The sequence below is a fragment of the Salmo salar genome, chromosome 20 (genome assembly GCF_965601325.2).
Source record: "Salmo salar chromosome 20, fSalSal1, whole genome shotgun sequence".
Taxonomy (NCBI): Eukaryota; Metazoa; Chordata; class Actinopteri; order Salmoniformes; family Salmonidae; genus Salmo; species Salmo salar.
Window position 1 is genome coordinate 7,665,451 of NC_138310.1, and position 13,874 is coordinate 7,679,324.

The 13,874-nt window shown below is 41.1% G+C and overlaps 1 protein-coding gene across 1 annotated transcript; it reads left to right on the forward strand.

Annotated features, from left to right (window-relative positions):
• The first annotated feature begins 3,940 nt into the window (after nucleotides 1-3,940).
• Nucleotides 3,941-12,250, forward strand: arrdc3a (arrestin domain containing 3a). The gene is made up of 7 exons (XM_014160920.3): nucleotides 3,941-4,466; nucleotides 6,896-6,977; nucleotides 7,153-7,300; nucleotides 8,012-8,114; nucleotides 8,276-8,532; nucleotides 9,007-9,309; nucleotides 9,433-12,250. Exons 1-7 carry the CDS (start codon nucleotides 4,187-4,189, stop codon nucleotides 9,499-9,501), a joined length of 1,242 nt encoding a protein of 413 aa, XP_014016395.1. The 5' UTR covers nucleotides 3,941-4,186; the 3' UTR covers nucleotides 9,502-12,250.
• The last annotated feature ends 1,624 nt before the right edge of the window (nucleotides 12,251-13,874 follow it).

A 13,874-nucleotide genomic window follows, 5' to 3' on the forward strand; every position in this document is an offset into this window, starting at 1 on the left:
CACCATTAAGCTGGAGGCCCTGGGTCTCAACCCCACCCTATGCAATTGGATCCTGGACTTTCTGACGGGCCGCACCAAGGTGGTGAAGGTAGGAAACAACATCTCCACTTCGCTGACCCTCAACACAGGGCCCCCACAAGGGTGGGTGCTCAGCCCCCTCCTGTACTCCTTGTTCACCCATGACTACATGGCCATACACACATCCTCAAGATGTTTCATAATCAAACACAAAATATTCACAGGAGTCATGACTCAACCACATTTTCAGTTTGCATTTTGTAAACTGGGACACCATTATCATCAACTTTGTGTGATTTAGGAAACATCGGAGGGTTTCATAAATGTATCATGTGTTGGGCTAATATGTTGGACAGGATGTCTGAAGAGGTTACAGAAGACAGAAATGCAATAAGTGTCCCACTTTTTCTGAATTCACTCAAATAACAGAACTAATAACAGTACTACAATACAAAAAAATACAGGACATAGTACTACAAGAACCAGAGCCCTGTGGATCTATTTTCTCCATTGGAGGGGGTCCCTAATGTAAACTGGATCTCTTTCCTCCATTGGAAAAGCCTATAAGACTGTCCCACTTTAGCTACTCCATGCTGTCCTACTTTAGCTAGCTATAGTCGGTAAAGCAGAACAAATAAACAAATTACTGAATTACAAAATTGAAACAAAATATTGTCAACTTTTTAATGTATTTTAATGCACCAGTACATAGTATGCACATTTACATCACAATTTGGCACAGTGCATTATTTGACAGTTTTATAATGTTATCATCAAAACAGAAAAAAGCTGTGCTCTTGCAGTGTTCTTCACAGGGTGAGCTTCCTATTTGAAGCTTGCTCTGCCCCCCTCTGATGTCACACCAATGAAGTGATGTGATTTTGATCATGTGGTTTCTCTGCAAGGGCATAGTAACAATCGTTTAGATGTTCTCTTGTCAGAACAATAAATAAACGCATCAGGATTAAGCTGTGTCAATTTATGATATCCCACTCTTTCTGAATTCACCCTACTGTACAATATAGGCTACATGTGATGGCAGAGTTTGCAAAACAAATGCCCTCCAATTGTTAGGCTTCAAATCATCATGATATCATTCTGCCAGGTAGGACTACTTTGCAGTCAACATTTAATTTGAATAGTTTTTTTGGGAAAGCCCTATTTAGACATTTTCATTAAAACAGCGCATGATGACTGAATTGTGCATTGAAAAGATTTAACCAAGACTTCAGACCAAACATTTTCAATACCTGGTTTGCATACCCATTGTTGTCTTAGTTTGAATTTACTGGTAGATATCATGAGTTTAAATCTCTTTCCTACCCTACCGGCTACGGATGTCATTCAATTCTATGAGCTTCCCCCATGCAACAACCAGTCCAGTTGAGAGCTGCACACTCTTGCTGCCTGATATTCCGCTGAAACTAGCTACACTACATGACCAAAAGTACACTATGGGTCAAAAGGTTTAGAACACCTACACATTCAAGGGTTTTATTTAATTTTTTACTGTTTTCTACGTTGTAGAATAATAGTGAAGACATCAAAACTGTGAAATGACACAAATGGAATCATGTAGTAACCAAAAAAGTGTTAATAATAATTATTTATTTTTTTTATATTTGAGATTCTTCAAATAGCCACCCTTTGCCTTGATGACAGCTTTGCACACTCTTGGCATTCTCTCAACCAGCTTCATGAGGTAGTCACCTGGAATATATTTCAATTAATAGGTGTGCCTTCTTAAAAGTTAATTTGTGGAATTTACTTCCTTAATGCGTTTGAGCCAATCAGTTGTGTTGTGACAAGGTAAGGGGTTATACAGAAGATAGCCCTATTTGGTAAAAGACCAAGTCCATATAATGGCAAGAACAGCTCAAATAAGCAAAGAGAAACAACAGTCCAATCAAGGATTCTAATATTTTAGCTAGGCAAGAAAGTTTAGGAAAAAGGCCGATTTTATTATTTAGGTTACAAGAGTCACCACCACTGTGAAGGGGGAGTACATGGACCGCCTTCCAAACCTTTTTACATGCATTTAGTACATCACAGATAGTAAAATGATACGGTGTATACCTCCACTATACTACTTTGATACGCAGCAGTGAGGATTATTTAGTGAGTATAGCCTACATAATGCCCACTAAAGGAAAAAGTGGGTTTATGGCATATACCAGCAAATAGCTCCCACTACACCACTGATCATACATTGTATCGGGATTGAAGTATTTACAAGAAGTCTAATCGTACATTGCTTTGTGGAAGTATAATGTTTGTCGCCTCCATCAATTGGCATTTTACTTAAATTATCCATTCTTATCTTATTTATTAATTAGGGATTTTCAAAATATGCCTTGCGCCACTTCTATCTCTCCTTGAAATTGGTGTGAAGTCTACATGCAACAGGTGTCATGCTCACTTGCACCCATTGACAACAATATCCAAGATAGCCACGAGATGGCGACCCGAGCCTCAAAGTCTGCAATGCCAGATCACAGTTGTTTGACTCAAACCAAGTATCCAAAGCTGTATTTACACAGGCAGCCCAATTCTGATATTTTTTTTCACTAAATGGTATTTTGACCAATCAGATCAGCTGTGAACAAGATATGATGTAAAAATACCAATTAGTGGGAAAAATGATCATAATTAGGCAACCTGTGTAAACACAGCTTTTGTGTATTATTTAGATTTTAATCAGGATTTTATGTCCACCAGCAATGGGTTTAGGCCTATTCATAGTTGTGCACAGGTGTATAGGCCCTTCTATAGCCATAAATACATAATAGCGTACATTTTAAACAGTGAATTTTCACAGGAGACGATTACATTTCAGAAGACATTCATTTTCATTAGAGGGAAGCGAGGTGGGCCGGGTTCATTCGGCAATGCTATAGCATAGGCGAGGGAGCGTGAACAGAGCGGGACCAAAGTTGGGGAAACCGAATTTATGCAAAAGCACTGTGATATCGCGGCGTTATTGACCGATCGAAGCCCACTATAGATTCCAACGGTGGAAAAAAAGTACCCAATTGTCATATTGAGTAAAAGTAAAGATACCTTAATAGAAAATGACTCCAGTAACAGTAATCCAGTAAAATACTACTTGAGTAAATCTAACAACAACAAAAATGTTTTGAATATGCTTAAGTATCAAACGTTTTAAATATGCTTGATTATCAAAAGTAAGTGTACTTGCAAAAAAATACTTAAGTATCAAAAGTAAAAGTATAAATATTTTTTTTCTTTACGGATAGCCAGTGGCATGCTCCAACACTCAGACATAATGTACAAACTAAGCATTTGTGTTTAGTGAGTCCGCCAGATCAGAGGCAGTAGGGATGACCAGGGATAATCTCTGGATGAGTGCAGGAATTTGACCATTTTACTGTCAAGCTAAGCATTCAAAATGTAACCAGTACTTTTGGGCGTCAGAGAAAATGTACTGAGTAAAATATACATTCATTTTCTTTAAGAATGTAGTGGAGTAAAAGTAAACGTTGTAAAAAAAGATACCCCAAAAAACGACTTAAGTAAAAATGTAAGTACGAGTGGGTTGGCTGTTGATACCTAGCATGCTGTCTGGGCGAAATCAGTATGGCTATGTGATGCATCATCCCCTTTGGAAATCCACTGAAAAATGTAGGCTATACTGTATGCCTACCAACATAATATAGTAATTCAACAGGTTTATTTGACTTATTTGACTTTGAGTATTGTTTTGTAGGGTGAACATTAAACTCGAGTTATTTACGGTGGATGCACGCCTGCTTTTGTAATAACATCAGCTGTTTAACCAAACTTGTTATTTGGCTGACTGCCACTCTCTACCTTGTTCCATAAGGCGGAAGGAGGGGGCTGAAAAAATTCTGCGCATGCTCTATAGGTTGTTTTTCACAAAATCATCGCTTAAAGTGAGCTGAGCGACGAAAGTTCCTTGTCTTTGACCAGAGACCAACGCGCAGACGGGCGGACGATAACAGCATCCACTGCTGTTATTAAGCCTTTACATCTAAATGAACTGTTGTCAAAGAGAGCCCTGATCATGCCCACTGCTTTTGCAGGGCAAAGATATTGATCGGCGTTAAAATACAGATTTTGTTTCTTATGAGATTATTTTTCATATACTTTCATTTTTCGGTAGGCTACCTGTATATTTTTTTTCACCATGGTGCTAGGAAAGGTGAAGAGCTTCATCGTTAGCTACGACTGTCTCAATGACAGCAATGTCCCCGTTTTCGCAAGTGGGGACTCGGTCTCAGGGAGGGTGATCATCGAAGTCACTGGAGAAATCCGTGTGAAATCTCTTAAAATTCATGCAAAAGGATTTGCAAAAGTTCGTTGGACTGAATCGCGAAATGCTGGCTCCAACACTGCCTATACGCAAAATTACACTGAAGAAGTAGAATATCTAAACCATAGAGACATCCTAATTGGACATGAAAGAGGTAAGAATATACAACCTTATTTGTAGCTAAAGAAATAACTTTGTTATTGACGTGCTCTGTGTAGGCTAGTCATGGGGGCTCTTGAGATTCCATACAGAGAATGCTGTTGTGCTGTCAACCTATACTATAGGCTAACAATGAACACAATTGAATGTATAACATAGGAAGGTTTGGGGAAGATCTATGAAGCACCTCACAACAGTACCTTTTATTTGGTTTAATACTGGCTATACAGCCGTCTATAAAACATAATGTGTTATAGACGGCTGTATAGCCAGTTTTATGTAGGATGTCTTGAGACATGTCAACTACAGTATTATTCAATGAATTTTTTTATATTTAACATATGGGAATTTATTTAAGCATGATACTTCATAATCATGTTGGCATATAGCCTACATCATTCTAAAGTGTATCTTTAGCCTATCAAGTTGGCTGTCGGCTGCATAGTGAATGGGAGTCCTCTCTATCCTTCCTTCATTTTAGCCTCTATAACAATTCTATGAATTACAATATTTTCTCAAACGCAGTTCATAAAGGTGCATAGCAGTCTGTTTACCCCCCCCCCCCCCCCCAAAAAAAATAGTTATCGAGCGATCATGTAAAGTTTAACGTTGTAGCTATTCTTAAGTTTCCACCATTGTTCAAAGCTGGTTCAATCCTGTTCAGAAACTGGTTGTGTGGGGTGAAGGGACTGGGCTTTCTCTCCGTTGATTGGCTGAAGTGCTCATGTGTCTTCAAATGACCTCATGCTTTTGCAGAAAATGACAGAAAGAAAAAAAAGTCGGCAACTTTGTGTCCGACCTGTCAGCACAATTGTTACAAAGTCGCATGAAAAGAAATTGTATTCGTTCCATTTAGCCTATTCTATTATGCTTGTATCTAGTGATTAGTGCTAGCCTACTGTGTGTAGCATAATGAATGGTGCATAACAAGGCCTGCAATTGCCTATGAACTAGAAATTGGAATAAATCAATTGGATTATCTGAAGGCATAACAATTTAGCCTATTTGCGGGATAATAAATGTAGGCTACTACTTTTTGTTCACTTCAAAATTACACATCACTGAAACTTGGTAGTCCTTGTTAGCTTGTTCCTTTGGTAGTAGATCTTTCAGCTGATTGGATAGAAAGGTCAGTCCGAGAATTGAAGTAGCTTCATTTAATGTGGGGTGGGGATTTATGCCATCAAGTATTTTGTACAGTGTTGCCCCAATGTATAACTTAGTTACCTTTTCCTTGTTACTGGCTGTGATTGAATGTTTCTTGATGGTGAAAATAATGTATTTGATCTATGTATGGGGAATTAATGTATGCATGTTGCTAATGTTTTTATATCGATTGTTGAATAGTTTAAGTTTCTTGAAATGGTCAAAGCCTTACTATGTGTCTCCATTGCAATCATGTATGCAGTTAAGGGTATCCGTGGCACTTAATAAAGGTTTTAAGTAATATCATTTGCTTCTTTGTCTGTCCTCTTTTTCAATAACTGTGTGTGTTCCTCTATTCTATCCGTTGCAATATTTTCTGACGTGTAATATTGAGTGAGTGAAATCTCTCTGGTACATGGTGCAGTACACGCGTCAGGTCTTGAGAGGGCTGTGCCTGATAGTGAGCGCGTTTGGTTGAGCGACTGACTGAACGCCGCACAGAGTGAATGCGTTATGAGAGAGCCGGCTTGGGGAAGCTGCTCGCTCCGGTTTAGGCCGGTCCTCTCCTGCTCCAGTCTGCTTTTGAGTGACAGTTCGGCAGTTGTTTACCACGACTCTGCCGCTGCTTAAGGCCGGGAGGGAGCGCTGAGCTGGCAGAAACCGAGCTCCCGCTCCATAACGCCTAACTTTTAAATAATACACAGCAGGGTAGACTTTATGTAAAGAGGAAAAAAAAAAATCTACATTTTCTTACAGACCATATAATGCTTAATAACGCAACGCCCCCCCCCCCCCCCTCCGCCTATTACACAAGAATAATACATAATGTGAGAAGTAATTATTAGATTCTCTATTTTACAGTTAATTGGGACAGATTATATCACTTATGTGCTTTTATAAAAACAATATTTTAATTTCAATACTGATTTAAACAATGTGTCAAAGGATTCTTGTTCAATAATGAAAGCATTTTTTTTATATATAGAGATGGGTAAATATGTGTTTCCAGAAGGGTCAAAAGGATCTTTAATCACAGAGATCATAATTTCACATTTGTCATTTTTTTCTTCTTCTCATCATTGTCATTACAAGCTGTGCCTTCCTGGTGTCCAAAAATAAAAAATGATAATAATTATGAAATGAAGTTCTATTGTGCTCTGTTCCTCTCTGTTGTGGTGGTATTGTTTTATGTCTGTGTTCTGATACGTAGGTGACATCGTACTGTATATTTTCCAGGTATGGTATACGTGTTGGAATATTGTCCCTCTCTTGTTTCAGATGATGACAACTCAGAAGAAGGACTCACCACTATCCATTCAGGAAGACATGAGTATGCATTCAGCCTTGAGCTTCCACAGATGTAAGTATCTCCTATTTACCTATCAAAAGACAGATTTTTCTTTTTTAAGGACAAATACTTCTATTAAATATCCTTATGTCTGTCCTTAGTTGAAGGTTTGAAATAGCGTCTGGCTTTGTTCTCCTGAAATGACCTGTTTTTGCCCCCCCTTGTCTCTCTCTCTGTCCCCTCTCAGACCCCTGGCTACCTCGTTCGAAGGGAAACATGGCAGTGTGCGCTACTGGGTGAAGGCCGAGCTACACAGGCCATGGCTTCTGCCCATGAAGACCAAGAAAGAATTCACAGTCTTCGAACACATCGACATCAACACTCCCTTACTGCTGGTGAGCTTAAGGATCTTTCTCCTGTACAGTGTTTGTATGTGTAGTAGACTATAGGCACTTCCTTGGTTACCCCTAATCTCTTCAGGGTCTTTAGAATTGTTCAATGGTTCATTTGGCAACGGCGATCGAGTTTCATTGGCAGCCAAGAGAGTGACTTAAAGGCAGAAGTATGACGAATTCCTAGCCACAATCGTTGCCTAAATATAGAAAGAATTAGCCAGTACCAGCACTCAGGCCCCTTACTTTTCATTCGTTGTAATCTGATTTGGTGTGGTGGCTGCCAGTGCCTATTATTGTGGTCGCAGAATGTGCTTGTCCCACTTGTTGTTGTTGTTGTTGATATTGTTGTACCAACTGACACAAAGCACAGAGGATACCAGTGGACATTGGTTGTGAAAAACACGGTTTCGCCATACCTAACAGATTATTTCCTGATCAGTAGAGAAATTATGACATACAGCACATGGTTAAAATGAAGTGATGATGTTGATTTATGTGTGTGTGAAATTGTGTGTGAAATTACTGCTGAGTGGGAAATTATTTTAAATATTGTTTGTCTGTGATAGCCACTTGCTGTCTAAACATGCCTGCACAAGGTGCAGTTTCTGCCAGGGGGCCAATAACATGTATTTTCCCCCTAGGGATGATTGGGTAGAGGAATAAAGAATTTTCCAAACACTTACGTTTCCTTGTTTTCGCTCTCTGTTTCAGTCGCCCCAGGCAGGCACGAAAGACAAGACTTTATGCTGCTGGTTCTGCACCTCAGGTCCAATCTCCTTAAGTGCCAAAATCGAAAGGAAGGGTTATACCCCAGGTAAGAGGAACACCCCGACTCATTGTCACTCTTATTGATTAGTCATTTGGCACTCTTGTAGATTAATGACTGTAGACGACTGCCTTATTATGTTTGATGCCATCTCAATCCAATGATCCTTTAACTGATTTAACTAAACCCCTTCTATCTTGTCTTTGCAGGAGAGTCTATTCAGATCTTCGCCGAAATTGAGAATTGCTCGTCTCGCATGGTCGTGCCAAAGGCTGCCATTTACCAAACACAGACCTTCTACGCCAAAGGGAAAATGAAGGAGGTCAAACAGCTGGTGGCCAACCTCCGAGGAGAGTCGTTGTCCTCGGGCAAGACGGAGACGTGGAGTGGCAAAATGCTGAAGATCCCCCCCATCTCTCCCTCCATCTTGGACTGCAGCATCATCCGAGTGGAGTATTCTCTCATGGTTAGTACAGCAACTGCCCTGGAGAGACCATCTCTTTCTCGCTCTGACATTTGTAAACCAATTCAAACAGGTTGAGAGAAATCTGTAGCTGTCATCCATATAAATATGGAGTATAGTGTGCTGTAAAATGAGAATATGCGTCATTAGGATCCACATTGGTACTAGGCACATTTTGAATAGGTTTCTTGAGTGGTTCCTAGAAAGCTCTCTATGGTTCCCATAAAGGCCTGTGACCTAGGCAGTCATGGCAAAGACACTCCCATTATACCTTGTGTTCTCTCCATACGCAGTTAAGAGGATCAGTCTAGAATATTAGTGGCAACACCTGTCTTAGTGGTGCTAATGATCTCTTTACCCTGTCATCGGGACTGCCCCTTGCCTAAGTCTTAACACTGTTGAACACACAGGTTTGTTGTTCATTGAAGGTGGGCCTTCAGTTCTAACCCTCAGTTGTGTGCTGCTTACCCTCTCCAGGTGTACGTGGACATCCCCGGAGCTATGAACCTGTCTCTGAACCTGCCACTGGTCATCGGCACTATCCCACTGCACCCCTTCGGCAGCCGCACCTCCAGTGTCAGCAGCCAGTGCAGCATGACCATGAGCTGGCTAGGCATGGCCCTGCCAGAGCGTCCTGAAGCCCCACCAAGCTATTCAGAGATTGTGACAGAGGAGCAGAGACGGAGCCTGGAGGTGACCTCAGCCAGGGATGAGTTCGAGGGACCACTCTTTGCCTATATCCAGGAGTTCCGCTTCCAGCCCCCTCCACTCTACTCAGAGGTATGCATCAGCACAGCGTACACCCTCGACTTTTACACACTGCAGTAAGTGATCATACTAAAGTCTGGTAGCCAAGAGGTCTTGGTCTTTTCGTTAAAGCAGTGTTTCCTCCTCTTCCTCTAGATTGATCCCAATCCTGATCAAGCCAGCCGGACGGAGGAGCGGAGACCTGACACTTGTCCATCACGTTGAAGGAAACACAGAGCCCTGCCCGGAGAAGTTTGGGGCGTTTCTAGTCAACTCTGTTTTTGTATTTTTCCCCGGTGACAGCGTTCGCACTCCGCCGTCAACGTCGAGAGGAAAAAAAACAAACAAACAAATACCACAGGTGAACAAAGCCCTGCCCCCTCCCACAGAGAAAGGCACAGGAAGTCTGCCTTCCTGTCAGCCTGCCTGGCTGGGGAAAGGCCGGTCGAACATCAACCTAACCTGTGAGGGGGAGGGGGAAAAAAATCTTTAGTGGAGACAGCCTTGGTGGAGTGAGTGATGACACGCCAGGGCCATGTCTGCCTATGGCTCTTAATCGCCTGCTTTTTTTCTGTAACCACTGCACTTGCGGACATGGCTTTCACATAGAGCAGAACTATCATGTCGAGACCTGAGCAGAAAAAAAGAAAAACAGGAAGAAGAGAATACAATATAACCACCACTGTCTGAAGCGCTCAGCAGAAGTCAGCAACGGAGCAAAGACTAGCCTCCTCCTGCCTCATTTGGGATTTTTGCACATGTTATTCTTTGCTTGAGTTGTGTGGCTCCATTTTAAGAAGAAAAAATAATCACTAATTGTTTTTTTTCTGCCTAGTAACATGCTGGACTAAAGAGACTGCAAGCTTAACTCATAAACTCCTTATCCGCACAACTTCGAACAACGCAGAGAACATATTTGGACAAAGACAATGCACTGACCGTGTTTAAGCTGTTTTAAGATGTTATTTTTCCTTATTACATTTCCTTAATGACTTGTAGACTGGACTTGAATGCAGTAGCACACTCTCCATCCAAAAGCTCTTTTTCGATATTGCCTCCTCAGTTTGGTTCAAAGTGTGGCATCCTTTTTTCTGGTTCTGTACTATGTTCTACCCTTTGATTTAGTTCCAAACTTAGAATGCCTTTTATGCCAAGCATTGTTTGCTTCGTGTTTATGTTGTGCTTGTTCTGGAGTACAGGAGCCGCAGGCTAGAGCTTGCCACTCAAGTATAGCATGAAACACAGAGAATTTTGTGTATGTGCGTGTGTGTGAGATGGAAAGAGTGGGACATATCAGAATTCGCACACTCTGTGTCTGCAGCCCCTCTATTCATAGCACAGAGGCATACATACTGCCTAAAAAAAAGCACTGTCTCAGGTGATCTTCTCACTTGCCAAACGGTTGAAAAAGAAAATGTTTTGTTTTAATTGTACTGTTTGAAATAGTGAAAGGAGGATTTCTTAAAAAAATTAATTTAAAAAAAAGTATATTACCATAACAAGAGAGAAGAGACATACACACAGAGCAGCAATGCAGCTTTCCAAAATGAACGACATTCCCTTTTTGCCATCGCTGCACTTGCCGTCTTCATTCACCAACTGTTTTATTTTCCAGACCAGTGAAGCCTGAAATGCTAGAATGATATATAATAAAAATAAAAAAAGTAAGACTACATGATATGATCTGCTTCAAATAATGGGGCAGACGAAACCCAGCCTGGCTAAATGTTGGGGAAGAATTGGCCGTTGCTAAAGCTCCACTCAAACTGGCCAGAACAAGTAGTGGTAGGTTGAAATGAGTAATACATTGGTTTTCAAACTCATTCAACACCTAGACCAGTAATAGTGGAGATTTGGCATCGTCTTAAACATGAGGCACTTTTTTTGATAAGGAAAACATTTTAAAATTGCATTGACAGTGAAGGTCTGTAAAAAGTTGGGTATCCACATCATTTCCTGATGAGACATTTAGTCAAGCAGTGTTGTGTTGGACATAAATGCATTATTTCATCTTCTAAGACGTTTTTTGAAAGTTTACAGTTATAATTAGTTGACAAGTTTGTACGTGTGTGTGTGTGTGCTCTGTTTAGATCTAGCTAGCAACTATAAGAATACTGCTTACAGTGACAGACAAACTTCGAATTAAAGTGATCTTATCTTGGTGGCCTTGACACAGAACTGACATAATTATGATGCTTCATTATCAAGTGTCGATATAATTTACAACCTTACTCTTTTAGCTATTTTCTTTTCTTTGTATGTGTGATTAGTCCTTTCATGCTTTTCAAAGGGACAAAAAGGGAAGAAAAAAAAGTTCCTTTTTAAAGAAATTGTTTTAAAAAAAACAAAAATGACGATCCCTGGACAAGCCTCTTTTGTGTGTTTTTCTGAATGCGTTTAGTGATGACTGGGCTAGTTTATGTACTTGGGCATTGATGGTTTGTTATCCAGTCAGACAACCCCGTTTCTACTCACCTTTCAGCTTCAGGGAACAGCTGTGGATCAGCAACCCTCCCTTCCCACTGAGAACGAATTAGCTTACAAATGGAATAGACCGCTATTCTAAGATAAAATCACTTTTGTTTTTGTTTTTTTCAATTTTTATCTTGGGGAATATGTATCAAGCTAAAATACAAATGAATAAGCTTAAATCTGTTTCAGGTTGGTCAATTCTATAGTCCATTGTTCGGGCCTCAGTCTAGTCCAGTTTTTCAAAGCTAAATTCCTGACTTACTAAAGTGAGGAATCAAAATGTTAGAAATGGGAGAGTGCATCTGAAATGTTTTAGAAACAAAGTGCAATATTACTCATTTGAATTAGTTTCATTCACTATTTGTATGTCTAATTTCTTCTTTTGTCTTTTTATAGTTTCTTAATCACGATCATATATAGATATTGTATGAATGTCCTGAATGATTGTAACCTTCTGTCTAGTATTTCTTTTGAGTTTAATAAACTTTTTGTTAAAAATTGACGTTGTTGTGAGAATCAGTCATTTCTTCTTGATGAGACCTAATTAAACTTTCAGCATATGGGTTTTAAATCTGATAACTTAGATCAAATCAAATCAAATCAAATTTATTTTTATATAGCCCTTCGTACATCAGCTGATATTCTCAAAGTGCTGTACAGAAACCCAGCCTAAAACCCCAAACAGCAAGCAAAGCATGTGAAAGAAGCACGGTGGCTAGGAAAAACTCCCTAGGAAAAACTCCCTAGAAAGGCCAAAAACCTAGGAAGAAACCTAGAGAGGAACCAGGCTATGAGGGGTGGCCAGTCCTCTTCTGGCTGTGCAGGGTGTATATTATAACAGAACATGGTCAAAATGTTAAAATGTTAAAATGTTCATAAATGACCAGCATGGTCAAATAATAATAATCATAGTAGTTGTCGAGGGTGCAACAAGCACGTCCGGTGAACAGGTCAGGGTTCCATAGCCGCAGGCAGAACAGTTGAAACTGGAGCAGCAGCACGGCCAGGTGAACTGGGGACAGTAAGGAGTCATCATACCAGGTAGTCCTGAGGCATGGTCCTAGGGCTCAGGTCCTCCGAGAGAAAGACAGAAAGAGAGAAAGAGAGAATTAGAGAGAGCATATTTAAATACACACAGGACACCGGATAAGACAAGAGAAATACTCCAGATGTAACAGACTGACCCTAGCCCCCCGACACATAAACTACTGCAGCATAAATACTGGAGGCTGAGACAGGAGGGATCAGAAGACACTGTGGCCCCATCCGATGATACCCCCGGACAGGGCCAAACAGGCAGGATATAACCCCACCCACTTTGCCAAAGCACAGCCCCCACACCACTAGAGGGATGTCTCCAACCACCAACTTACCGTCCTAAGACAAGGCCGAGTATAGCCCACAACGATCTCCGCCATGGCACAACCCAAGGGGGGGGGGGGGGGGGGGGGGGGGCACCAACCCAGACAGGAAGACCACGTCAGTGACTCAACCCACTCAAGTGACGCACCCCTCCCATGGACGGCATGGAAGAACACCAGTAGGCCAGTGACTCAGCCTCTGTAAAAGGGTTAGAGGCAGAGAATCCCAGTGGAAAGAGGGGAACCGGCAAGGCAGAGACAGCAAGGGCGGTTCGTTGCTCCAGCCTTTCCGTTCACCTTCACACTCCTGGGCCAGACTATACTTAATCATAGGACCTACTGAAGAGATAAGTCTTCAGTAAAGACTTAAAGGTTGAGACTGAGTCTGCGTCTCTCACATTGGTAGGCAGACCATTCCATAAAAATGGAGCTCTATAGGAGAAAGCCCTACCTCCAGCCGTTTGCTTAGAAATTCTTGGGACAATTAGGAGGCCTGCGTCTTGTGACCGTAGCGTACGTGTAGGTTTGTACGGCAGGACCAAATCGGAAAGATAGGTAGGAGCAAGCCCATGTAATGCTTTGTAGGTTAGCAGTAAAACCTTGAAATCAGCCCTTGCCTTAACAGGAAGCCAGTGTAGGGAGGCTAACACTGGAGTAATATGATCAAATTTTTTGGTTCTAGTCAGGATTCTAGCAGCCGTATTTAGCACTAACTGAAGTTTATTTAGTGCTTTATCCGGGTAGCCGGAAAGTAGAGCATTGCAG